This window comes from Ursus arctos, unplaced genomic scaffold (genome assembly GCF_023065955.2).
Source record: "Ursus arctos isolate Adak ecotype North America unplaced genomic scaffold, UrsArc2.0 scaffold_18, whole genome shotgun sequence".
In the NCBI taxonomy this organism is placed as follows: Eukaryota; Metazoa; Chordata; class Mammalia; order Carnivora; family Ursidae; genus Ursus; species Ursus arctos.
Genome location: NW_026622852.1, coordinates 24,453,684 through 24,480,419, shown reverse-complemented (window position 1 = coordinate 24,480,419; position 26,736 = coordinate 24,453,684). Strand labels below are relative to the sequence as shown.

The 26,736-nt window shown below is 42.2% G+C and overlaps 1 protein-coding gene and 2 non-coding genes across 24 annotated transcripts in view; all 3 read left to right on the top strand.

Annotated features, from left to right (window-relative positions):
- The window catches only part of UBAP2 (ubiquitin associated protein 2), a 116,200-nt gene that overhangs the window by 83,666 nt on the left and 5,798 nt on the right, over positions 1 to 26,736 (top strand). For 12 of the 22 annotated variants that reach the window (XM_048222929.2, XM_048222927.2, XM_026506361.4 and 9 more), the window contains 10 exons: positions 2,715 to 2,782; positions 5,246 to 5,435; positions 9,336 to 9,549; positions 12,072 to 12,346; positions 12,943 to 13,112; positions 14,620 to 14,833; positions 17,823 to 17,862; positions 20,477 to 20,660; positions 21,897 to 21,966; positions 26,115 to 26,310. In XM_048222929.2, the coding sequence (XP_048078886.1) occupies positions 2,715 to 2,782; positions 5,246 to 5,435; positions 9,336 to 9,549; positions 12,072 to 12,346; positions 12,943 to 13,112; positions 14,620 to 14,833; positions 17,823 to 17,862; positions 20,477 to 20,660; positions 21,897 to 21,966; positions 26,115 to 26,310 (1,621 nt within the window). Of the gene's footprint in view, positions 1 to 2,714; positions 2,783 to 5,245; positions 5,436 to 5,490; positions 6,836 to 9,335; positions 9,550 to 12,071; positions 12,347 to 12,942; positions 13,113 to 14,619; positions 14,834 to 17,822; positions 17,863 to 20,476; positions 20,661 to 21,896; positions 21,967 to 26,114; positions 26,311 to 26,736 lie in introns of those variants that run through there. The other 10 variants (XM_048222931.2, XM_048222932.2, XM_026506363.4 and 7 more) reach the window with 3 other exon arrangements.
- LOC113260697 (small nucleolar RNA SNORD121A) lies at positions 5,556 to 5,638 on the top strand. Its single transcript, XR_003318072.1, has one exon. It is a non-coding gene; the product is annotated as a small nucleolar RNA SNORD121A (small nucleolar RNA).
- On the top strand, positions 19,748 to 19,829 carry LOC113260698 (small nucleolar RNA SNORD121A). The gene has a single exon (XR_003318073.1). It is a non-coding gene; the product is annotated as a small nucleolar RNA SNORD121A (small nucleolar RNA).

Here is a 26,736-nt window from a genome sequence, read left to right as displayed (position 1 = left end):
CTCCCCCTCTCTTGTGCTTTTGCTTGCTGTCTCTCTCTCTCTCCTTCTCATTCTCCCTCTCAAATAAATAAAAATAAAATCAAAGTCTTAAAAAAAAAAGAATGAAAAAGGCCTGTGTTCAAATTCTAGCTGAGCTGACCTGTTGACTTCAAGTGATGGTTCTTCCCTTATTGAGCCCTTTCCTTACTATCAGCATAACGAGTATCGTAACCGTTGTCCTGCCTAACTTTCTGTTAGTTGTTCTGTGGGTCAGATGAGGTCTTTCAATGAATGCTGCTAACAAGCAGTTCAAATGTACACACATAGAGATTAATATTCTGCTGGAGAGCCCATATTATATCACAGTATAATTAGTAATTAGTGAAAAGAATTAGCATAGGAAATTTGGATGTCTTTTCTCAGAAATTATCAAAAAAAATTTAAAACTTTTCTGAGTTGATATAAAATAATGGTGTTTGAAACATGAGTAATCTAAGGTGCAAATCGAAAATTCCTTGTAGAGCTTAGAACAATAACTGTTGGGTTGTCTGGGTGGCTCAGTCCATTAAGTGTTAGACTCTTGGTTTTGGCTCAGGTCATGATCTCAGGGTGGTGAGATTGAGCCCTGAGTTGGTCTCCACATTCAGCAGGGTGTCTGCTTGAGATTCCCCCCACCACACACTCACTTTCTCTCTCTCAAATAAATAAGTAAATCTTTAAAAAAAAAACAAACTACAAAAACAGCAATAACTATTAACCCTTCCCTCCCCACTCCTTTTTTTCCCTCTAAGTAATTTTTGCATTCAACATAGGGCTTGAACCTACGACCCCAAGTCAAAGAGTTGCATGCTCTACTGACTGAGCCAGCCAGGCTGCCCTGAGGAGCAGCCACTTTAAATAATTTTTATGTATGTTCTTCTGATTTTTTTCTTTTCACAGATTTTGAAATATGGCTTGTGTCTTTTGAAATCTGAGAATGCTTACTTTTTACATACTTTTTTTTTTTAAGATTTTATTTTTAAGTAGCTTCTACATCCAACATGAGGCTTGAACTCACGACCCTGAAACCGAGTCACACGCTTTACTGACTGAGCCAACAGGTGCCCCTCTCCTTTATTTAGACAATAGAGAAGGATGAAACCATTTAATTTTCTGTATTCTACCAGGGTTAAATAGGATGTCAGTGATTAATGTTCTCATTTACTTTGAACTGATTAATATTTTTGTGGCTTTGGATCTACTTATCATTCCTTTTCTTTTCTTTTTTTTTTAAAAGATTTTATTTATTTATTTGACAGAGAGAGAGACAGCCAGGGTGAGAGGGAACACAAGCAGGGGGAGTGGGAGAGGAAGAAGCAGGCTCCCAGTGGGGCAGGGAGCCTGATGCGGAGCTCGATCCCAGGACCCTGGGATCAGGCCCTGAGCCAAAGGCAGACGCTTAACAACTGAGCCACCCAGGTGCCCCTACTGTATCATTCCTTTTCACAGTTACTCCTTTATTGCTTTTCTCTGTGTCTTATAGAATCTTACATATTAAATAGAGTTAAGGCAAAAATGGATTCCTTGGGGACTCTTTAAGATACTACCTTGGAATAGAGCGCAGTGTAAGCCCTTCTTGTTGAAACAGTAATCTTTTCGGCACTTTTTGTTTTTATAGAAAATGAACACCTACTATCTGCTCTGCCCCTGCCAGAATATTATTAATATGTGAGGCAACCTGATTTTTATATGATGTTTCAGAGTTCTGAGACCATTAGAGTTTATAAGTATTAAATCAGTCTTTGGAAAGGATTTTCTGCAGTTTCTCATGTTAGTTCATTAGATCAACATTTTTCAGCCTTTAAAAGCTCTCATACTCTGCTTTGAAAATGTGAAAAGAGCCTACATTTCAATAATGTGAGTTGAGATTTCAAAAAATCTTATCCTGGGCACCTTAAAACTTAAAAGGCCATTTAGACAATACATATAAATCTAAAATAATTGTATCCACTGAAAAAAAGACCAGAAAAGATTGTGTATTTTAAAATTCCACTTAAAATTCTAGAAATTACAACATTAATCTGTAGTGACAGAAAAAACATTGGTGGTTGCTTGGGGACTAAGGTAAGTGGTAGGAGAGATTGATTACATATGGACAGGAGCAAACTTTTGGGATAAATATGTTCATTGTCTTGATTTTGTGATGATTTCATGGGGATATTCCTATGACAAAACTTCAATTATTCGGTTTGAACATTTGCAGACTATTGAATGTGATATAACCTCAACAAAGTTGTTTTTATATAAAAACAGGGAAACCTATGACATAATAATAAAAAAGAAATACAGATTACTAGTAAAGAAAACACTAAAGCCATCTGTTTTGGGGGAAAGAAAATGTCAGGTTTTTTGCCCTTCCAAACTTTTGACATTTGTGGTGGTTTTACTGGTATTCTCATTTTATGTAATGTCAAATAGAGTAGTGTGACTAGGACTTGAACCCTGGTCTGACTTAACTTCGTTGTTCCGCTGTTTTGAAATCCTTTTTATGGGTTTTCCAATCTAAAATTACCTTCACCTGAAGAATATTACTTGTCATGATCACTTAATGTATTTCCTTTCTTTTAGACTATTTTTTTGGGTGAGGTATAACAGGAGTACTGGTGACTAAAAATTGTCAGGAATTTGATACATTTTTGGTTTTACATTCTATAAATAAAAAAAGCAAAATATTTTTTTAATTCCTTCCTGAACAGCTTTCTGAAACGAAGGTCTTCACTGCCTCAGCTGTTCCAGCAGAGAATCATGTCACACCTGGGCAAAGGTAAACAACTTTTGTCACCTTTTGTTTGTTCTTCAAAGCATAATTTAAATTTCTTGCTCAGGAGATTTGTTTTGGGTCTTAGATCTCTATTTTTTTCCTTTGCTTGAATCTCTTTCTGTTTTTACCCTTTTTCCTTCTAAGACTTTGTTTTATCCCTAACCTTCCCTGTGAGCTGACAGTGTCCATCATTTTCTAATTATTGTATCCTCTGATGAATTAAAATAGCAGTTGTATTTGTGATTTGTTATCATTTCTGATAGAGATTATGTTAAAGCTATTTAATTTAAAACAATTTTAAAAGATTTTTTTAAGTAATCTCTTCCCAATGTGGAGCTCAGACTCACAACCCCAGGATCAAGAGTTTCAGGCTCCACCGACTGAGCCATCCAGGTTGGCTAAATAATATTAAGCTTATTTAATAATGTTAAACTTACTTAATGGTTGTTCGTTTTCACTTTTGTAAATATATTGTTTTTTGACAGATGAACTGAATATAAAATATCCTTTGGTTTCTATGTATAATACCGTTTATTTAGATCTTCTGAGGCTAATACAACTTCGCATTTTATATGGGCTCTCCTAGTTTTAATCTAGTCTCCTAGATTACAGAAAAGGAAGGAATTTTCTGAAAAATAGAAACAGTATATACAGAACTGAATTCTTGAAAAGCATTTTATTTACATCCTAGTTTCTATAATAACTAAAAAAATCCTTTATTGTTTCAAAATGTAATGATCTAGGAGGATTAAAGCCTTTCTATGTATGACCCCTGAGAATTGAAGGAAATTTTGAACCTGACACGCTTTGTTTCCTGCTAAATGAGATGGTTATAAGACTTCATTATAGGGAAATAAAAATGAACAAAGGTTTTGTGAATTGCTCAGAATTTCTTATTAAATGGATATAACTTCCTTATTGTATTCATTACTTAATTTCATAGGATCATTTTCATTTAAAAAAAACTATGAAGCCCCCTTTCCTCCTCACTGAAACAGGAGGAAAGCATAGGACCAGAGGTCACAATTGGGCACGGGAAGGCATTTTTCAAAAAAAAAAAAAAAAAAAAAAAAAAAAAAATATATATATATATATATATATATATATATATATATATATATATATATATGTAGGAGAAGTAGACTTTAATGGTTATTTTTCAGAAGACAGTGCTGCCCTGTTTTTAGGCAAACACCATATCAGTCTTTTAGAATAGAACGTGCTGTGCTTTTTGTGATAATGTAACTTTTGAGGTGGGTTATATGTAAAATACCCTGGATTTATATCCCTGGAATTAGGATATCATAAGTTAGAACATTACCTCGGGATCCAAAATACTAGTCTGGGACTTCAACCTGGTTATGGGAAATCAAGAGTGAGTAGTACATAAGGAGAGGAACTCAGGCCTAGGAACTTTGCTCTTTAGATATTACTGGGCCGTGAATTATTTGACCTCCCAGAGTCTGCCTCACCTGCATGGCGAGCATTTCAGACAGGAGAACTGACTGGAAACTGGTCTTTGAGAGGGTTTAATGAAGCAGATTACCATGTTAGCTAATCCTGAGCACCTTGCAGGTTCCGTGGAGAAGAGTTAGTAGCTCACTCACGTGTCAGGTAGTATAGATCTAGAAGGTCATTTCTTCCTCATGCTTTTAGGTTTTCAGGCCATGATTCTCAGGGTGGAATACCTATTCTTCTGGGGACATAAAAGAGTTGTGGTTAAGAGAGTATTTTGTGCATATTTTATATATTGCATGTTTTTTCCCTGAATATTTTTTTTTAAATTCATTTGACAGAACACAAGCAGGGGGAGCAGCAGGCAGAGGGAGAGGGAGAAGCAGACTTGATACGGGCACGATCCCACCTGAGCCAAAGGCTGATGCTTAACTGACTGAGCCACCCAGGAGTCCCTTCCTGAATATTTAAGAGTGAAAATTATTGGAGATTTTTATAAACTTAAATATATTATAGCTTAGAATGCAGAACTCACAGGGATATTTATGATAAATGGGAAAGTGCTTGAATTGTCTACCATGGCTGTGTTTCTTCCCCCAAAATAGGAATTCACTCTCCTTGAAGCAAATTTAAGAAACATTGGTTCTGAGTAATGAAGGGGGCAAAATATTTTACAGAAAATGAGCCAAACTTCAGAAAATTGTGTACTCATTTGCTCCAGGTTTCCAAATCAGTTGTTACTGTGCTATTTCTGTGGAACTGTCTTGATGCACCCTCTCATTTCTCTTCTCTGCCAAGCCCTGCTTTAGTCTCTGTGGCTTCATATGCTTTATTTATTTTTATTTTTATTTTTTTATTAATGCTGTCCTTGGCTCTTTTAAACTCCAGTTTCCAAAGATTTTCCTCACTTAGATAATTTTTAACATGAATTTACTCTATATTCACTTCTCAAGTTCATTGTTGATAAGGTTCGCTTTTGACTCGTTCCTCATTTGCTTTTTGTCTGCTTAGCATTGATCTGGTAGCCTTGCTCCAGAAGCCTGTTCCTCCCAATCAAGCCTCAGAAGTCAGCTCCTTTGAAACTTCCCAACAGCAGGGCTTTGGTCAAGCCCTTGTCTTCACAAATTCTCAGCACAACAATCAGATGGCACCAGGGACTGGCAGCTCCACTGCTGTCAACTCCTATTCTCCTCAGAGTCTGGTAACTCACTTTTATTTTAGTATGGGATTTGAAGGAATGTACCCGTAAGCAAATGTATTCTAAAATGACACATGCTTTCTAATTATTTTCAAAATATAAACATATCTGCAGTATATCTCAGTCCAGAAAACAATGATGTGATAATTTCCAAGCACATATCTGATGATTCCGTGTGGAATTCAGCTACTCTGAGTTTTCTGGACAAAGATAAAAAAATACTTCTTTATGGTTAGTTGAAATCTTAAGTTCTGATCACTCAGGCATCCTTCTTATTAATAATTTTTTCTTCAATTTTGTTTGAAAGTCTGTACTTAACAACATTAAAATTTTCATTTGTTTTCCAATTCAGTTAAATGCAAATGTTTGTCAGAATTGGCTTGCTAAAATCATGCTAAAACAATTTCTCCAAGTCTGCCTAGGTGCTTGTATTTTTTGCATTTTTATTTGTTTTGTTATTTGTAAAAGTATACTTTTTCTTAACATGCCACACTATTGGAGGCCCTTACAATATGGATGTGTTTTCATGAAAACAGGGGCATCTACTGCTTGCATATCTGGCTTTAACTTCCCGTGAGAATTTAGCGCCTATCAGAAAGGACTCCAGGAACTGATAGAAAGGGATATGAAGATAGGCTGATGGGAATAAAATCTTAGAGCATAGAATGTCAAAGAATGTAGCTTCAGAATGGTGAACTGAAGGCCCTAACTGTAGGCAGTTCTCAGTTGGCAGTGGGGGGTTTTGGGGGGGCTTGGAATACCTCCATACATAGATCCACAGCTTTCACTAGTGGTAATTATTTTGGTTCATTTGCTGAGTTTACCTGAAATCTGTGGTTGAGAAACAGAATTTCTTATGGTATTATCTTTTTCCCCTACTCGATTCATAAATCATTTGCTGAACCCTAGTAAAATGGAGAATTAAACGTATAAACTTTTCATTGCTGTCTTCTACTCCACAGAGACACATCACGTCATGTATAACTGGCTTGGGAACTTGGCATTTTTAGTGTCATTGATGATTATGTATGAGAGGGTGTCAGTGCTTGAAGGAGGACAGCCCAAGGCATGGTGCTGCCTCTGTTTTGAGAGGGTCTAATAGTACCCTCAAGGTTTTTGGGGTTTTGTTTTGTTTTGTTTGTTTTGTTCTTGTTATTGTGGTGGTTTTTTTAATTTAATTTTTTTTAAGTAATCTCTACACCCAGTGTGGGGCTCGAACTTACAACCCTGAGATCAAGAGCCGCATGTTCGACTGACAGAGCCAGCCAGGCGCCCCAGTACCCTCAAGTTTTGATTGAACCATTCCTGTCCTTTCCTCTTTTGCCTTTCCATCTGCTTCTGGTATGCCGATGTAATGTCTAGGCTGACCTGCTGGAATCTTAGCCAGGACACTCAGCACATAGGTAGGACATGAGGGGGGGTTTTTTGTTTGTTTGTTTTTTTTTAACAGTGCCTTCAGGTGTTTGCTTTTCATATTGAACAACACCTTGAGAAACTGAAACAGGTATTGTTTAGCATATTACAGCAGTGATGCTCAACCTACTGTACTTTTATAATCAGTGGGGAACTTGAGTAAATAACAATAATAGTAATAATAATAAAAATAATGCTGGAATCCACATAGACCAAATAAGTCAGAATCTTGAGGTTGCAAGTTGGGCACTTGTGTATGTTTGTGTATATGTGAGTGCATGCCTATTTGTGTATCAATACACATGTTGTTAAAGCCCCCATTGATTGTAGGTGAAATTGAGAAGTCCTGTGCTAAGTGTTAACCTGAAGCAAAGCGCTAGTCCTTGATTCAGTGATTCCATTGTGTTGCAAGGCACACAGAAAATGCATTTAATAATATTAGCTGATGGCTGGATAGAGATCGGAAGAATAGAAGCATTTTCCTGGAAGCCTTTACTGAACAAGGGGGCTTGAACTGGGTTTTGTTGGATTCGTAGCAACATAAAACAGGTGTTTTGGACAGCATGAGGAAGGATTCTGGAGTAGTGATAATTAATGTTAGCAGATTCTGTGATTGATGTGCAATGACTGCTTACTGCCTAATGTTTTGCTCAGATTGGAGAATTTGAATTTCCTTGAAACAACTGGAATACTCCATGCCTTTGGATATTGTTAACATTATTATTTCAGCTTTCTATATCTGATTTCTTAAGAGAATGCAAGTCATATTTCTGTTTTTGACCTTTTAAATGGTTTCAAAAAGTGTGGGGGTTTTTTGTTTTGTTTTTTGGTTTTTTTTAGATTTTATTTATTTATTAGAGAGAGCACCAGATGGGGGAGGGTCAGAGGGAGAAGCAGACTCCCCACTGAGCTGGAGCCCGATGTGGGACTCAGTCTTGGGACTCCGGGATCATGACCTGAGCTAAAGGCAGACGCTTAACCAACTGAGCCACCCACGCTTCCTCAAAAAGGTGTTTTTTGTTTGTTTTGTTTTGTTTTAATAAGTACCTTTTCAGAAACTGAGGGGTCTTGGTATGTAAAAATGCAGTTGATCTGCCACTGTGTTCACTAGTCCTAGGCTTTCATTTTCCTTGGGTCCTGTTTTCTTTAAATTTTGATGTAGTCGCAATACTTTATTTTTGCTTTTGCTTCCCTTGCCTTAGGAGACATATCTAGAAAAATGTAGCTATAGCCAATGTGAAAGAAATTACTGCCTAAGCTCTCTTCTAGGACTTTTATGGTTTCAGGTTTCACATTTAGGTCTTTAATCCATTCTGAGTTTATTTTTGTGAATGGTGGTTAGAAAGTGGTTCAGTTTCATTTTTTTACATGTATCATTCTCTTTGGCTCTTGGTATCTGACCTGACAGGATAGATGGAGGAGGTGTAACATTTTCTTTTGTATACTTACTTAAGGAGCATATTTGGTGTTTTTAGTCATTAAAACAACTTGAAATAAATGCAGCAGTGTCCAGGGTATCTGCTCAATACACAGATACCTCATGTGTAATTCATTGTCTGATTTTAGAATATTAACTTTTTAAGTAAGTGCTGCAACCTGCATTTAATTTTGCAGGATGACATGGCTGAACCGTTTCGTGATCAAACTTATAAACGTGATTACTGTTGTTCCATAATGTATTTTTATTTCTCAGGCTTATCTTTGTCATTTAATTCATGGTATTTATCTTTAGTTTAAAAAACAGTGGTATTTTGTCTGTGAACTTGTGACATCACTTTTAAAAAGAAAGCAATGTCTTTTTGTTTTTTAAATTTTATTTATTTGATGGGGCACCTGGGTGGCTCAGTTGTTTAAGCAGCTGCCTTAGGTTCAGGTCACAATCCCGAGGTCCTGGGATCGAGCCCCGCATGGGGCTCCCTGCTCAGCAAGGAGCCTGCTTCTCCTCTTTCCTCTGCCTGCTGTTTCCCCTACTTGTGCTCTCTCTCTCTCTCTCTCTCTGTCAGATAAATTTTAAAAATCTTTATTCTTTAAAAAGATTTTATTTGAGAGAGAAAGAGAAAGAGCATGAGTTGGGGGTGGGGAGCAGAGGGAGAAGGAGAGGGAGAAACAAGAGTCCCCACTGAGCAAGGAGCCCAACAGCACAGGGCTCAAACCCAGGACCCCAGGACCCCAGGATCATGACGTGAGCTGAAGGCAGTGGCCTAACCAACTGAGCCCCTCAGGTGCCCCAAAAAGAAAGCAATGTTTTAATCCCAGGGAAAATATTCCCCTTCCCTTTAACTTCTTATATCTGAATCCAGAAGGATTGCTGGATTTAATCAGATTTGTTGTATGGTAATATTTTCACGTAGTATTTACTCATGTGAGTCTTATTGATTCAGATGTTCTAGGTTATCGTTTTTAAAGTTCTTGTGAAAATACTTGATGTGTTTAATGTTTGGAGTAGAGGTTTGTATTGCTGAGGGTTTTTGCTTTTTTTTCCTTTTAAAGTCATCCGTCCTTGGTTCAGGATTTGGAGAGCTTGCACCTTCCAAAATGGCAAACATCACCAGCTCCCAGATTTTGGATCAGTTGAAAGCTCCGAGTTTGGGCCAGTTTACCACTACCCCAAGTTCACAGCAGAACAGTACGAGTCCCCCCACAACCACTTCTTCTTGGGACCTCAAGCCCTCAACTTCCCAGTCCTCAGTCCTTAGTCATTTTGGTAAGTATACATTTTCTGTGGTGATTTGCCCCTAGTGAGGACATGCTAAACAGTAGCAGAGTGTATTGACTTGTGAACACTAATGTGGACTTTGTCCAGAGATGTTTCTTTTTAGTAGAATTTCTGTTGTGTTTGTGATTTAAATCAGATAGCAAATACCTGCCTTTATTTGTTATTATTATCAGTAGTGATAGTGGTAGTAGTACATATCTTGAAGAGATGTGTAAAAGCATGGTAAAGCCATACAGATATAAGGAAATAACGCTTTCATTAAATGCCTGGACAGAATTTTCTAAGCTCTGTTATAATATGGTGGGCACAGAGTTGGGATGTGGAATTTTAAATCATACCTTCTGGGTAGCTTTCTCACTCTAATATTTATATGTATCTATCATGAGTTGTACCAGCCTTACTGTCAGTGGTTTATTATAATAATAAAGACACCGTATGTAAATTGGATGTTTTCTAAACTATATTCCCATAGATTTTGTGACATTAAAACACCCATTTCCCACAAACACACACATGCTACACTGTATTAAGGAATAGCGGAGGGTTATTAACCATTGGGTTGGTTTCCTAGGCACGTTTATGTTTAGGGCTTATTAGAAGACATGGAATCGTGTTTCTCTCCTGAAAGAAGTAGTTCGTTGTTAAGGAAGTATCTGAGACTATACCCAAGTTTGGAGTAATGTCTACCAAGGAAATTTATTAGAGCCTTAATACTCAGAGTTTTTTGTTGGGGTACCCTCTGCTTAGGACATACCAAAATTCCAGATTCCCAGTAGGAAAGCAAGTGTTCACCATAATCCACATTGTACAAACAGTAAAGGCACAGAGAGTCACTTTTATCTGATATGAGTGCTTGGCAACCTTTGCCTAGAACATATTAAAATCGTGTTGCAGGCACTGGCCAAGAGCCATTAGCAAGGTGGCATTTCTGATGCCAGCTATAGTCCTATGTTAACCTTTTTCTGCAGACCCACTGCAGTGGGTGATAAGAGTTAATTTTTTTTGATTTGTACATGCTATTCCCATATTCTTTATAAATCCTGTCTTTTTTATACATGCCTCTAACATAAAGTAAAAAAATAGATTCATCTAAGGTGGAAATATACTAAGTCATGGGTTGGCAAACCTTCAACTGGATCTGTCACCTGTGTTCATAAGTACTGTTCTATTGGAACACAGCCATGACCATTCATTATGTATTGTCTTATAACTGCTTTCAGTCTACAAAGGGAGAGTTGAGTAGTTACTAACAGATGGCCTTCAAAGCCTAAAATATTTACTACCTGGCTCTTTGCCAGAAAAAATTGCCAACTTCTATGTGATTTGAAAATCCTGTAGACAAAAGGCTAACTTCCTTTATAACAAAGCGTAACTAAAAATAAAGGAGACTAAACAAAGTAAAAAAAAAAATGGTCAAAGCGGTATTGTCAGAGATCATAGGCAAAGAATACTGGAGTATATGAAATGATGCCTCATTGAATTTATATCATTTTAATTTGCACCTTTTATGCCATTTTCCATCATTCAAATTAGGAAGGATAAAAGTTGTTGGTATCACAGCATATTAAAAAGTGTGTGTTCTATTTATTGAAAGAATTTTAAAGTGTTTGTCAAAATTTAAAATAGAGTTGCTCTTTGAACCAGTAACTCGGTTTTAATTGTTGATCCCACAGGTATATTTGCACTTGAGCAAAATGTCTTACATAAAAATACATTCATTGCAGCATTGTTTTTCTAAGCTAGGTACTGGAAAACCTAAAAGTCTGTTAATATAATACTAGTTTTAAAAATCGATGCCTAATGTACACTGAACTACTATTTGGGCATAAAAATGAAGTAGCTCTTCATATGTTGATATGTAACAGTTTTTGAAAACCAAATGGTTTGTGAGGAAGCTATATATATATAATATATATAATACATATATATATGTATTGTGCGTACACGTGTGTGTGTGTCTGTGTATGTGTTTTGAAACGGTATCTCTGAAGATATTTAAGAAACTGGGTACAATGTCTGCCTCTGTGGAGTGAATCTGGGGATAGGGTTGAAAGGGTGATTTATAGTTATACACATTTTTTTACCTCTTGGATTTTGTAATATCACGTTAGTTACTGAAAAACATAATAATTTAACAGTTTTGTTAAAATCTATAAAGCAACAAAAATATAATTCTCTCTTAGCTAAAGGCCAAATGTGTGGCAACTCCATGCTCTTTTTACCCACTCCATGTGTCTTAATGTAAACTGCATCTCCTGTCTGCATAAGAAATTATCTGCACACCCATTCAGGCATCCTTTTCCATTTATCATATGCCTGTTGCGATACATCTCACACACACACACACACACACACCCCAACTTAGGGGACTCAGGTAGAAGGTTTTTGGGAGAAAGAAGTGGTGACTACAATCTTTCACTCTTAGTCATGGTGGGAGAGGGAGCTCTAAGCCCACGTTCCTAAATAATTGATTGTTGCTTACTTTCCCTCTCCCTTTACATATTTCATAGACTTCAAATCTCAGCCTGAACCATCCCCGGTTCTTAGTCAATTGAGCCAGCGACAGCAGCACCACACTCAGGCCGTTGCTGTTCCTCCTCCTGGGTTGGAGTCCTTTCCTTCCCAAGTGAAACTGCGAGAGTCAACACCCAGAGACAGTACCTCCACTGTGAACAAACTTCTGCAGCTGCCCAGCATGACTGTAGAAAACATTGCTGTGTCTACCCACCAGCCACAGCCTAAACACATCAAACTACCGAAGCGGCGGATACCTCCAGCTTCTAAGGTGTGTTGTCCAGAACTCATAGGCCCAGTGGTGGATGTATTTTAACATTTAGCTCAAGGGTTGGGTTAGTAAGTCTCAGAAATGGTGACGACGTATTTTTTTTCAAGCATACAGCTTACTTCTTAATGAGGAATTGGCCATTTCTGAGTGGCTGGGCTAGTATTAGAGGGAATGGTTTTGTGTTGGAGACAGAGACTGTTCATTCAGATTACAGGACCTGGCTCAGAGAATCTGCTGGTCTTGTGTATTTGCCTGTGTCTCGTAGGTAGAGAGTAAGTGGTTTTTTGGCTAGATAGTGCTTTCATCAGTGGCCTGCTCTCCTCCCTTCACTCACCCACCACCGGCCCGCCCGCCCCCCTTCTTTGGCTTTTGCTCTAAGAAGCAGTGCGTGGCACTGACCATTCTGCTGTTAACTTCTCGTTTTTCTCTTCTCTTTGTTTTTGAGATATCCTATGGCTTTTTCCTTCTTTTGGGCATCTTGCTCCTTGTTCCTCCAGTAGTGCTCTGGAAAGCCAGTACTTGTTTGGCTCTGTTATGGCCTCTGGGACTTGGACTCTCTGATCTTTGTTCCTGACATGATGGCTCTGCTTTTTCAGATCCCAGCTTCTGCAGTGGAAATGCCTGGTTCAGCAGATGTCACAGGATTAAATGTTCAGTTTGGCGCCTTGGAATTTGGATCAGAACCTTCTCTCTCTGAATTTGGATCAACTGCAAGCAGTGAAAATAGTAACCAGATTCCCATCAGCTTGTATTCAAAGTCTTTAAGGTACACATCTTCTTATTTCTCTGGCTTTGACTGAATTAAGTCCCTTGTTGGCAAAGTAAAACAAAACAGAGCCTAAGAAATCACCTGCTGGAGACAGTATACCCTGTGGTGGGGGGTTTGTGCACCCATGACTAGTATCTAATTCCAGAACTTTTCTTCCATCATCCTAAATAAAAACCCTGTTCCTGTTAGCAGTCACTCCCAATTTCCCCCTCCCTTCATCCTCTGGCAACTAATCCTCTGTCTCTGGATTTGCCTGTTCTGATATTTCATAAAGCAGAATCAGGCAGTATGTGGCCTTTTGTGTCTGTCTTCTTTTACTTGGCATGGTGTTTTCAAGGTTCATCCATGTTGTAGCTTGTATGCATTTTATTTCCCAATAGTGTTTCATTGTGCAGCTATGTCACATTTTGTTTATCCGTTCATTAGTGGATGGACATTTGGATTGTTTCCACTTTTTGGGTATTACGAATCATGGTGCTGTGAATATTCATTTTCAAATTTTGTGTCCTTTCAGTTCTTCTGGTTATAGACCTAGTAATTGCTGGTTCTTTGCTAACCCTTATATTAACATTTGAGGAACCAGCAAACTTTTTTCATAGCGGCTGCAACATTTAACATTCCTTTTTTTTTTTTTTTAAGATTTATTTTTTTATTTGACAGAGAGAGAGAGAGAGAGAGCCAGCGAGAGAGGGGGAACACAAGGAGGGGGAGTGGGAGAGGAAGAAGCAGGCTCTTAGTGGAGGAGCCTGATGTGGGGCTCGAACCCAGAATGCTGGGATCACGCCCTGAGCCGAAGGCAGACGCTTAACCACTGCGCTACCCAGGCGCCCCAACATTTAACATTCCTACCAGTAACCTGTGAGGGATGCAGTTTTTGTACAGCTTTGCCAGCATGTATTTTCCTTCAGTGAAATGGTTCCTAAGTAGAGAAGCCCAGATTTTAGATTTTATTAATTTCTCTGCTCCCCAGAGCTGAAAGCTGGCATTTGCTCTTTTTAAAAATGTTTTCAGGGGGAGCCTGGGTGGCTCAGTCAGTTAAGTGTTTGCCTTCAGCTCAGGTCATGATCCTAGGGTCCTGGCATTGAGCCCCACATCAGGCTGTCTGCGTAGTGGGGAGCCTGCTTCTCTCTCTCCCTCTGGCTGGTCGTGCTCTTCTCTTTCTCTCGCTCTCAAACAAACAAATATGTAAAAATATAAAAAATATTTAAAAAATTTTAAAAAATCTTTAAAAAAATTGGTTTCAGACTTTTGGATTCCTTACAGATTCTTAAGGATTCTTAAAGATCTTCCTCTGCCTGTCATTTAAATTAGGTGGGTCTGATTGGGCAGGGAGGGATGTTTTGAATATGCATCCTTAATACAGTCAAAGAATGCAGTAGTATAAATTTGTAGGTACAGACATGTTTATTTAATTTATAGTATGGCAGTAAAGTAATGAAATAGTACTTGATGAACCCATGTAAAGTGACACAAATTTATGTCCAAATCTTTTTATTTTTTCTAGTGATTCTTTGAATACCTCTCTACCAATGACCAGTGCAGTACAGAACTCCACGTATACAACTTCAGTCATTACCTCCTCCAGTCTGACCAGCTCATCACTGAGCTCCACTAGTCCAGTAACAACGTCTTCCTCCTATGACCAGAGTTCTGTGCATAACAGAATTGCATACCAAAGCTCTGTGAGTCCATCCGAGTCAGCTCCGGGAACCATCACGGTAAGTGGTCTTTCAGGTTTCTTCTTGTAGGAAGTCCTAGCTGGAGGGTCATTGTTTAGTTTGGGAAATTGAGGGTTTTAGATGAGATTTTCTTTTAGAAATTGGCTAACCTTTTTTAAGATTTTATTTTATTTTTTTTTTTTAAAGATTTTAATTATTTGACACAGAGAGAGAGCGCGCGCACACAAATAGGCGGAGCGGCAGGGAGAGGGAGAAGCAGGCGCCTTACTGAACATGGAGCCTGAGGGGCTTGATCCCCAGGACCCCGGGATCATGACCTGAGCAGGCAGGTGCTTAACCAACTGAGCCACATAGGTGCCCCAAGATTTTATTTTTTAAGTAATCTCTCCACCTAACATGGAGATCAAACTCACGACCCCAAGATCGACAGTCGAATGCTCTACCGACTGAGCCAGCATGGCACCCCCTAGAAATTGGCTAACCTTTTGAATAAGATGCTTATAGTTTGTTGAGTTTACTAATAGTGGGCTGTGGTGTGAAATCTGCATTTTTTTTTTTAAAGATTATTTATTTATTAGACAGAGACAGCCAGCGAGAGAGGGAACACAAGCAGGGGGAGTGGGAGAGGAAGAAGCAGGCTCCTAGTGGAGGAGCCTGATGTGGGGCTCGATCCTGAAACGCCAGGATCACGCCCTGAGCCGAAGGCAGACGCTTAACAACTGCGCCACCCAGGCGCCCCTGAAATCTGCATTTCAAGCACCCATACACAAGAGTGTATGAATGGACTCAGATAGCATAAGGATACATCCCAAATTGTCCATAGTGCTTTGCATGGGGTTTTGGGGCGGGGGTGGCTGGAGACAAGACGGACTTATAGTCTTATTTGTAATATTCTAGTTTCCTGAAAGGCAGAGATGTTCAAGCGTTACTAGTGAGAGCTACTTTTCTTTAAAAATTATTTCAATTTTTAATTTAAATTCTAGTCACCATATATGGTAAAATTCTGTAGTAGTTAATTTAAATTAAATAAACAATTACAGTTTTAGTTCCTCAGACATACCACATTTTAAATGCTCAACATTGCGGCACCTTGGTGGCTCAGTCAGGGTCCTGGGATCGAGTCCTGTATCGGGCTCCCTGCTCAATGGGGAGCCTGCTTCTCTCCCTCCCTCTGCCTGCTGTTCTCCCTGCTTGTGCAATCTCTCTCTCTGTCAAATAAATAAAATCTTAAAAAACAAAACAAAAAAAAAACACAAAAAACAATTCAATATCTATAGTGGCTACAGTATAGGAACACACACATGTCTGTATAGAATATTCCTTCTATTGCAGAATGCTTCCTTGTACAGTACTGGGCTATAGTTTCTGAAACAAATCACACAATGTGCTGTCCAAGCTTAAGTGTATGTCATCTGCTCACGTTTTCAGTTCCAACCCTGATTTCACCTGGTCTGTTGCTTGCTCATGTCATTACTCACCTCATTCCTTGCCTGGCTAGTTGAACTGAGACTCTGCAGATTTCTTATCTCTCCTGACCATTTGGTATTTCTTTACTTTTGCTCCCACCATTCTTCTGCCTAGAATTACCCCCACCACAGATAATGTAGTTCCCATGTTGTATCAGTTTGTCCATTGTTTTTTAAAAGTGATTTTCAAAGTGGAATAAAATATTCCTAAGGTTTGGTGGCTGCTCTTTTTCTGTTACCCTTTTTTATTTCTGTTTGGTGTAGTTTTGAGAACACTTCTTTGTGTGTCACCGTCTGTGCTGTTTTGGATGTACGTGCTCAATGTTATGTCCATGCATTTAGTGTGTAGTGAACCCTAGTTTAGAGGGAGGCAGAGAGTAACATTTTGATTGTTCTCTACCTATCTGTATATATTGGTAGGGTGTATTGTGATTCCTTTTACCTGACCTCAGTCTTTTTACTCATTTTTGTTTTTCTCCCCCTCAAAGTTCTGATCTTTTATAGTCTACATTTCTTGTAAATAACTTCAAATTGTTTTAAGGAGAACACGTTGTAAATAACATTTCTTGAACAGAAATTGTATTGGATTTGGGTTAATACAGAGGCAACATCTATAAGGTTTGTCTTTTTCTTTAGTGGTTTTTTTTTTTTTGGTTTTGTTTTTTTAAGATTTATTTTATTATTTGAGAGAGAGAGACAGAGATAGAGCACGAGCGGGGAGGAGAGGGAGAAGCAGGCTCCCCACTGAGCAGGGAGCCGGATGAGGGGCTCCATCCCGGGACCCTGGGGTCATGACCTGAGCCTAAGGCAGACGCTTAACTGACAGAGCCACCCAGGCGCCCCATTCTTTAGTAGTTTTGACATTTATAAGACAGAAATCTCCGTCAGCTTCCTTTTCTCATCCAGGGATAGTGTCTGAGTCTTATAGGCTCCACTGTCATTCACTCTGCCTGTTTCCCTTGCTCAGTCTGTGGAAAGTTTCCTTGTGACGGTGCCTCCTTCTATGTGTCTTGGTTCCAGGAAATAATGCCAACTAGTTGTTTCCAGATTCTGCTCTATTTGGTTACTACCACACTCTGCTAACTAGCTCTTTCCCTACCCAGTCAGAAAAGCTAGGTTACAAAGTAACATCTCTTTCTCTCTGAGAACCATTTTCCATTTCATTTGGAAACATTTTTTTTCATGCATGAGTGGTACTCAGGAGACAGAATGTGCATGATACAGAAAGGTGTGGTGATTGCAGTATAGTGAGTTCCTAAGTTTTTTGCGCTACTTAATAATTTTTAGGACTGTTTCATTGCTTCCTGTGATTTGAGTCTTATGTTGTGTCCTTGTTAGTTCCCTGAATACCCAGTCTGGTTTTCAAAAATGTCAGCTCTTGGGGATTTACTAAGAATATGTTGTTATTACCTCTTTTTTTTATTAAGAAACAAGATAAAACAGGCCATCGTTTCTTGACTGATCTATACTTCTTATGTTTCTGGCTAAATTCCAATAGAAACTCAGCTAAGTTGTCTTTTGATTTTTGTGGTTTTACTTACTTTCTTATCCTTTCCTTATAGAATGGACATGGTGGTGGTCGAAGTCAGCAGACAGTAGACAGTAAGTATATAAACAAACTGTTCTTGTTTTGGCTGGTGGGAATCAAACAGAAAAAGAGTATAGCTAACATGATGGGGAAAACAAGGGGCCGGCGACTAATTCTGCAAAAATAGTCCTTTTGCATTTTTTCTGAAGTTACTTACTGATCCATCACATTGGCATCCTTTCTTTGGCAGGGTTTACAAGCTCAGCTAGAGATGCCCGTGTGAGTAGATTGTAGCTGATGGTATTATGAGAAATGTCGTAAGTACAGCAAGGAGGAGGTGATGGCCTCATCCTACTCAGTTCTAGTTGACTGCACCCCAGGTGTAGAGTGTGGTGTGGATTTAAAAGATGCTTTGCTTAGAGGTACAGGTTCCGGTACCGTCATAGAGCTCTCCAGTACCGTGAAGGAGTCTAAAGCAAAAATTTGGGGTGCTAGTTCAGGCAGCTGCTCATTGCCTTCAGGATCTCGTGGACTGTTGCGCAGAAGAGAGCGCACGTGCTCCTCACTATGAACGTGTGGGGAAAAGATGAGGGACCCCCTGCCCCCGATTCTAGTAAGCTCAGTGATCCCTGGAGTTGGTGCACGTGAGTCCCTGTTAGTTGTTTCTTTCCTTTGTTCTTGGCTTGGTTATCTGTGATGGTTAATGATGACTTTCATTCATTATTCAGAAGGCAAATGGGTGTCACTATTGGGTGAAGCTGGAAGGAATTTACTTTTTTTTTTTTAAGGTTATTTATTTATTTGAGAGAGAGAGACCACAAATAAGCAAAGGGAGAGGCAGAGGGAGAAGCAGGCTCCCCGCTGAGCAGGGCCCCCCTATGCGGGGACTCCATCCCAGGACCCTGGGATTATGACCTGAGCCGAAGGCACATGCTTAACCAGTTGAGGCACCCAGGTGTCCAGACTTTCCGGGGCTCCAGGATTTTTGGTAGTGTGGACGTGGAATTTCATCAGTCCAAGAGGAGGCCTCAGTTGGAATTAAAGTGACACATGTGTTTTACTCAGAATTGGTTTTGATACTGCTGGGCTGCTGGAGCTGTTTGGAGGTATTTTGGTAGCTCTGAGAATTTCTCATGTCAGGGAACATTCTCCTTCCACAAGCCTTGGTGGCAAGTTTCTTTCCTGATGGCGTGAGATTGAGAACACATAGAGGTATCCTAGAGTATTTGGAGATTTTTTTTTTGTTTTCAGTTATCTCTACACCCAAAGTGAAGGTTGAACCCACAACCCTGAGGAGTCACTCGCTCTACCAACTGAGCCAGCCAGGCGTCCCGATTGTTTGGAGATTTTAATTAATTTCTTTAGAGGTTGGGGAGGGACAGAGGAAGGGGGAGAGTCTAAAGCAGGTGTCACACCCAGCTTGGAGCCCAGTGCAGGCCTGGATCTCACAACCCTGAAATCATGACCTGAGCTGAAATCAAGAGTCAGGCGCTAAACCAGTTGAGCCAGCCAGGCACCCCTATTTGGGGATTTTAAATGATATAGTGAGATATGAAATGTCTAGATAACATAGTGTGCATTTTATCTCCATCTGTGTCTGCTCCCCACGTCCCCGCCCCCCGCCCCCCCGTTCTTTGAGAGGCTTCTTAGGAACTTGTTAATCACTGTGACCCAAGACCTAGGGAGGTCAGTTATGGGGTCTGAGTTTTGGGTCAGGGGCATCTGTGGTGTTTTCTTCCGGTATCTGTAACAAAACAGGTATCATGTTTGGAATAGACTCGTCAGTAAAAAATAAGCCTCTAGACTGTAAGGACTCCTCTAAGAATGGGCCAAGTTGTGTGTTGACCCTGTTGCTGCCTGTGTTTGTTTTCAAATCGTCCTTCTTTGTAGAGACTAGCTGTTTTCCATTGGGTTACCAGGGAGTCGTGCGGGTGGGTAAAGGTTATTCTTCCTTCCTAACTGGAAAAGACAATGATGCTTTATATCCAAGCACATATCTGAGTTATATGTGTGGATAGAATTAAAACTGAGTCTTTTCTACAGCTAGGACTTATCATATTTATGTTCTTCTGGAAGCCTAATAGCCTCCTTTATGTGCTCTGAGGGTTTTGATTAAGGAAATGCTCACCGTGCACATGAAAGTGGGTGTTGACGGTGGCTTTTAGGCATCTGTAACACTCCACAATGTATATACCCTGGGCTCTCAACCCCCATTTGCCCTGAATTGGCTGTGAGTTTTCCCAGGTCAGCCTGATTTAATACTGGTTTGATAGAAGCAAAGACCTAAACCCTTTGACGGTCTTGCCTACCAGATTTGTACCATCCCTCGTTGTGCCTTTTGAGATAAATTTGCCTCACATTCTGATCCTGTGTATCAATCTCAGAGCCTCTTGCCCTTTCTGGTGCAGCTCGGGGTTGGGTGCCTTTAGTTAGAAGTACGTCTCCATTATAGGACAGTTCAGGGTTGGTTCTAAAGCTATCATTTCCTGCTCTTGGCCAAGTCCTGTTTGTCTGACCTTCACGTGTCATTTTTATTAGTTGTAACTGACAGAAAATGCTTGGGCATTTTCCCCGGGGAATGTAACTTTATGTACGTTTCTCAAACCGATCCTGATGTGTCACAGGACACTGAGCATATTTCACATACTTACGATTGGTTCTGGAGCTAAACTGATCTGTTTCTTACAGCCGCTTCATCTGTTCCAGCTCCAAAGACAGCAGACCCTCCCTCCGCCCTCCCATCTGCGGGCTCCCTGCCCAGCAGCACTTCCTGCACCGCGCTTCTGCCCTCTGCACCCCAGCACACTGCCACTTTGCCCTCCATGTCCCAGCCTGGTGACCTGGCCAGCAGCCCCCTCTCTCAGCTTAGCAGGTATGGAGAAAATACGGGCCTAAAGTGAGAGGCACACTGGGGCGAAGTCCTGAACCCTTATAGACAGCAGCCAGTGGCCATGAACAAAACCCTCTCATTGCCCCCAGCCCTGACGGCCTGGTCTTCAGCAGTAATGCATCAGTGTGGACGTTTGGGCTGCGCGTGGTCTCATAAGTACTGGATGTGTAACCCTGGCCTACTTGTAATGCCCCTGCTATCGCAGAGTCCCGGGACCCCGGGAATGGGGTGGGGCCAGGGAGTCGCTCCTGCTACTCTTGGACCCCTCAGGAGTGTGCCCTGAGCCAGGCCTCTCCTCTCGGCTCTGGGCTTGAGTCATTGCGATGTGAAGTGAGAATGAGGTTTGATATTTGAGCAGGTCTTTCACTTGCTCTTGTCCTGGCTTCAGAGAGTGAATGATTAGAACAGGGTGTAGGAGAATGGATTTTCTTTGGTCCTTATCGTGTATCTTCAGAGTAGAGTATACCTCTTCCCCCCTTAGGCAGGAAGAAAGGCCTTTGATTTTGAATTTTGGATTTGATGGGAGGTCAGGCTCTGGCTATGGCATGGGGTGGGAGGAGGGGTTTGAACATAGGAACTTCTTCCCTTGCACACAGATTGAATGGGGTCTCCATGGCTGGCAGCGTTCTTAGTGCAGTCCTGTTCTTACTTTTTACAGTCTAAAGAGCAAATGATTTTAGTTGGCTGAAGCTGGCTCTGGAGGTTTCCCAGGCCATGATATCCCAGATCCTCATGGTGAATGCCCCTTTAGATCATTTCTAAACATCTCAACACCTGGTCTGGGCCCCAGTGTGATGATGAATAATGGGTGTGAAGCCAGGGCTCCCCTTGGAGGGATGGGGCAAATATATATATATATATGTATGTATATATGTATGTATATATGTGTATATATATATACATATATACATACATATATATATATATATTTTTTTTAAGATTTTATTTATTTATTTGACAGAGATAGAGACAGCCAGCGAGAGAGGGAACACAAGCAGGGGGAGTGGGAGAGGAAGAAGCAGGCTCATAGCGGAGGAGCCTGATGTGGGGCTCGATCCCACAACGCCGGGATCACTCCCTGAGCTGAAGGCAGACGCCTAACCGCTGTGCCACCCAGGCGCCCCGGGCAAAGTTATATTTAGCCCACCTGGACACATGGGCCGCTCCTGTGGGATGACTCAGTGGGGTGGACGCATGGTCCTCTGTTTTGTCTTCTAGTTCACTCTCCAGCCATCAGAGCAGCCTCTCCTCTGCACATGCAGCACTGTCCTCCAGCACATCACACACGGTAAGTGTCCTCTCTCCCCCGTCATCCCCCACCTTGCTCAGAGGGCTCGGAGCTTAGTCCTGTGCAGGTGGGGCTTTGGTTTGTGGGTTTTGAATGTCTAAGATAATCTCGAACAGCTCAGGTGTATTATCTCTAGGTGTGCGGTTTGAGCTGTTGATTTTCCTAGGCACCATGGAGGACGTCTTGCTTCCTAAACTGTACTTTGTGGAGGAATTGCTTCTCCAGAGTTGATCTGTGATCATCAGGGCTCTTGGGTCTGGATTTGTTCCTAAGCATTTACTGAGCTCCCTGTTGGTTAGAGGAGCCTCTTGAACATACTCTGGGGTTGGTCATGTTGAGGTGTTTGCAAGCTTTTCAGAGCAAAGTAGGCTTATCGCTAACTTCGGCTTGTGCTCTACCAAAAGTCAAGTTGCATCAAGAGCACTGTTGTAGGTTACTTTCTGTTACTTTGGGGAGTAACCTCTCTCTCTCATTATAGAGCGAATGTTGGGAGGGAAAAGGGAGAGCTTGTGTGAGGACTAGCTGTCTTTTGCCACATGCACCTGTGCATCTCTCTTTCTCTGAGACTCACAGCCCTGGCTCTTAGCCCAGTCAGTGTAACTGCATTCCAGTGTGTTGGTGCTCATGGGGACTTTCCTCCTTGTGGCGTGAGGTATTCTGTGCACTCCTCCTTTGTGCCCTCTCAGGCCATCCTCCTCAGCTCAGAGGCAGACTTTGGGAAGGTCAGTAGTGAAGAGGGAAGCCTGGAGTGTGGAGAGGCAAGCATGGAAGTACGAGTGGGATGCCAGTTGGCCAGGGTCCTGATGTGCCAAAGATTAACCCTGGGTGACAGTTACTGAAGTGTGGCTTCTCATTTTTTTTTCTTTTAAGATTTTATTCATTTATTTGACAGAGAGAGAGACAGCCAGTGAGAGAGGGAACACAAGCAGGGGGAGTGGGAGAGGAAGAAGCTGGCTCCCAGCAGAGGAGCCTGATGTGGGGCTCGATCCCATAATGCCGGGATCACGCCCTGAGCCGAAGGCAGACGCTTAATGACTGAGCCACCCAGGCGCCCCTGAAGGGTGGCTTCTCAGAGCGCAGAGTTGAGGGCACAGTTTCAGTGGTGGGTGTGTGTAGCTTGTGGTAGAGGAATGAAAGGTGGTGAGATGGTGAAGAGGCAGGGTGGTAGTGGGGTGCTTCACTCAGGCTGGGGGACCCTGAGCATAAGGGTAGGCAGACAGGAACCGAGAACAGATAACAGGAGATGGATCCCCAAGCAGGGAAGGAAGGTTGGGGTACAGATCAATAGAGGAGGGATTAGAAATTTGGGAAATTTGTGTCATCTGAAGAAGAATTCATTTGCTACAGAATGGAGGAGTGATGGCCAAGGGTCAGCTCTCTCCTTCTATCAGGATGTGGCTAACATTGTGGTTTTCAAATTCGAGTTTTCCTAGTGAAATCTTGCACATAATTCCTTGTCATAAAACACATAGATCACCATCTTTACAGCAGAGTGCAGTGTGGACACCTCTGCCCTTGGAGTAAGTGACTAGCCCCTGTCTTTGCCTGCTGTTTGGCCGGTGGGAGCTGTGGCTGGGCGCCATCACGAGCCCTGGAGAGCTGGCCCCCTGTTGCGTTGGAGCCAGTGTTCTTGCTCACGTGGGTTCGCCGGTCTCTGTGTCTTAGCAAGAAACTCTAAACTGCCACAGCCAGAATGGCTTCATCCAGGGAGTCCCACGCTTTGTCATGTGCCAGAATTGCAGCTTTGCTCATATAGTTAAAAGATTCAGTAATGAAAAGTAGGAAGAGATACATGCTGACGTGTGTTTCTGTGTCATGTCTGCTTGGTTCTCCCCCTCTTCCTACTATTTCCTTATCCACTGGAGTGTTTTGTTTTTGTTTTTGTTTTTTTAACCCATAAAATAGGAAATGCATACACAGTCACTTTCCCTCTGCCTCTTGCCCTTTTTTTTTTTTTTCCCCGTAACATATTTGGGAGTGTTCCCTAGATAGAGTCCTTCAGCATTTCCCCCCATTTATCAGCGTTTCTGAGCTGTTTCTGTGTTGAAATGTAGACTGTCTTCTTTTCCCGTAGCTCTGCTGCATCACGTTACTAAATCCCTCTTTCACTGATGGAGCTGTAGGGCCGTTTTCTGTCTTGAAGACTATAAACAGCGTTACATTCGATAACTTTCTACCTTTGTCGCTTCCTGTGTGCTGATGTGTCTGCAGGGCAGTCCTGGAGGTTGAATCTCCGGGCATTTGATGTTTTATACAAATTGCCGAATTGCTCTGCACAGTGATTCTAACCTGTTTACCTCCCACTGACAACGAAGGAGATGTGCTGTTTCCCCACCACCTCCTGAAATTGTGTTACTTTTAAATATTTTTATGTTTCCCATGTGTTAATTGAAAAACGACCTGTCAGTACAGCGTGCAATTGAATGAGATTGAACATCTTTTCTTATATATTGGAAAGCCATTAAATTTCCTTTTCAGTGAGTTCTTCATGTCGTTCATTTTTCTGTCAGGTCCTTGGTGTCTCTTTCTAGGCAGTCCATATTCAGGAGACTAGAAAGTAGCCCTTTGTGATGGGAGGTGCAGATACTTTTTTCAGGTGTGTCATTTTATTTTGGACTTTTGTATGGTCAGGTACGTCAGTCTTTTCGTACTCTGTCATAAGTAGGTCTTTCCCCCTTGAAGTTTATGAAGGAACTCTCCATGTTTTCTCCTGCCCTTTGTGTCTCTGTGGAAGGGTTGGTGCAGCTGTGGTTTTCCCGGCCGTTTCTGAGGAAAAGCGCCCCTTTGGGGCCACTGTGTGAGCTGTTTAAAATGGAGTAAAGGCCAGTTAGGCCAGCCCCTCATGGGGAGGGGAGGTGAGGAGCAGGGACAGGAGCCCTGTCAGGTTCATTTGGAGGTAGGAAAGGCTTGCTGGATGACTGGAGTTCCTTTCATTTTCTAGTAAGCTGCTCTTGTGGATTCCCCCTCTCCCCAGACTAGGAAACAGTAATTTTTTGTCCTGTGGTAAAAGGAGTTGAAAAGATCTATGACTAGTGAAACGTAGGCACAGTGGTCAGAGCTGTTCCTGATTCTGTAGCAGGTGTTCAGCCTGGCTCTGTGCGGAAGAATGTGGAGTGGGTGCTGGGACAGGTTGGTCTAGCCTCCTCCTGCCCCTGGGGCTCTTCTCACCCAGCTTCCGTCAGTCTAGGCTGCCCCAGGAGACCATGATTTTGGCTATCTTCCCCTTGTCCTGGATGTCACGACCCTAAGGTCAGTGCTCAGTTGGGTAGGGCAGCCTGTGAGACTGGGACCTACATAGCACCATCTGTGTAGTGGAAGACAGGGTGCACGGTTGTCCCCCCTTCTCCTGGGGCTTCCTGTTCCTGAGGCTTCTCCTCCAGGAGTTTCCAGACTACTACTTTGTTCTGTACATGCTGTGGTTTGAAGGCTGTTCTCAGCCTTGTTTTGCCCAACCAGGTGTGCCTCTTCAACCCGCCCCTCAGCCCTTGAAGCCCTTTCTGGTACCTTGTTCCTAGCTGGAATCGAGCAGCTGGGCAGGCTTCCTGGAACACTTTAGAGCTTTTGTTGGGTTTCACCCTTCCTTCCTATGTGGATCCTGTCGAACAGGCAGAGACGCAGGCCGTGCCCTTCTAGGTAGGTCCTGGTGGCCTGCGTGGTGTCCCCAGGTTCTGGAGCAAAGGCCTCTCTTGGGCCCCTGTGACTTCCAATTCAGAATAGTTAGGAAGCCCAGTAGAAGATGGCTGCCCCAGAAGGCTCTGACTTGGGCTGGGCTGCCTGTGATGCCGTGATTGACTCTCCTGAGACTTTGCTTTTCTGTGAGGTGGGTTCTCACCTCACATTATGATGGTCTGTGTTCATAGGTGACCTGAAGTTTATGTGGGGTGTCTGTACCTAATTTCAGATAGCAAAGGTTGAGCAACGATTTTTAGGAGGGTGTTGGTCCGTAAAGCTCAGCTTTAGTTGCTTGATGCTCAGCTCGTGAGTTGTGTCCCGATGGCCTTGTCTAGCTGCGGGGTGGCACAGTGAGCACTGAGCATACAGCCCCTCAGACCGGTCTTCAGAGCGCAGACCCAAATGCCAGACACGTTCTCTTGCACTCTTGTGTTTTGCCACCAGATCCATGCGTCCTCGCTTTTTTGTTTTGCCAGCATGCCAGTGCGGAGAGCACCCCTTCCCTCCCGTCCTCAGCCACCTTTTCAACGGCAGCGACCTCTGCCTCGGGTGCCACGTCCTCAGGGCTCAGCCTGCCGAGCAGCATGAACACAGTGAACAGCCTCTGCCTGGGTGGGACCACTGTGAGCGCCCCCAGCAGCAGCACCAGGGCCACGCCCTTGGTGACCTCAGGTGTGTGCTCCCCAGACCTTCACTGTCTATCCCCCGCCCCTAGAAGGTGATGCTTGGCTTCCCACGGAGGATGCCTAGAGGTGGCTGCAGGGCATGCTGGGTAGCTACAAGCATACGAACATCCTGGTCTCCCTCCAGCCCTGTCATTGCTCCCTTGTCCTCTTTGTTCCACTGACTTCTTGAGTCCCAGTCCTTCCAGCAATGATGTGGGGATGGGTGAGACCAGTTTTCTGGGGTGGGCTTCCCCTGGGCAGGATTCCTGGTAGCCTTTGTGCTTGTAGGTCCCCTGTCTTTTCTGTCCTCACTCCTTCCTGGAGCTGAGATGGCCTGGTGACGTGGATGGACCAGGGGAACAGCTCTCTTGGGCTCCTTCTGGCCGCTTAGTATGACTGATTGTCCATCAGCCAGACTTGGGCAGTCTGTGTA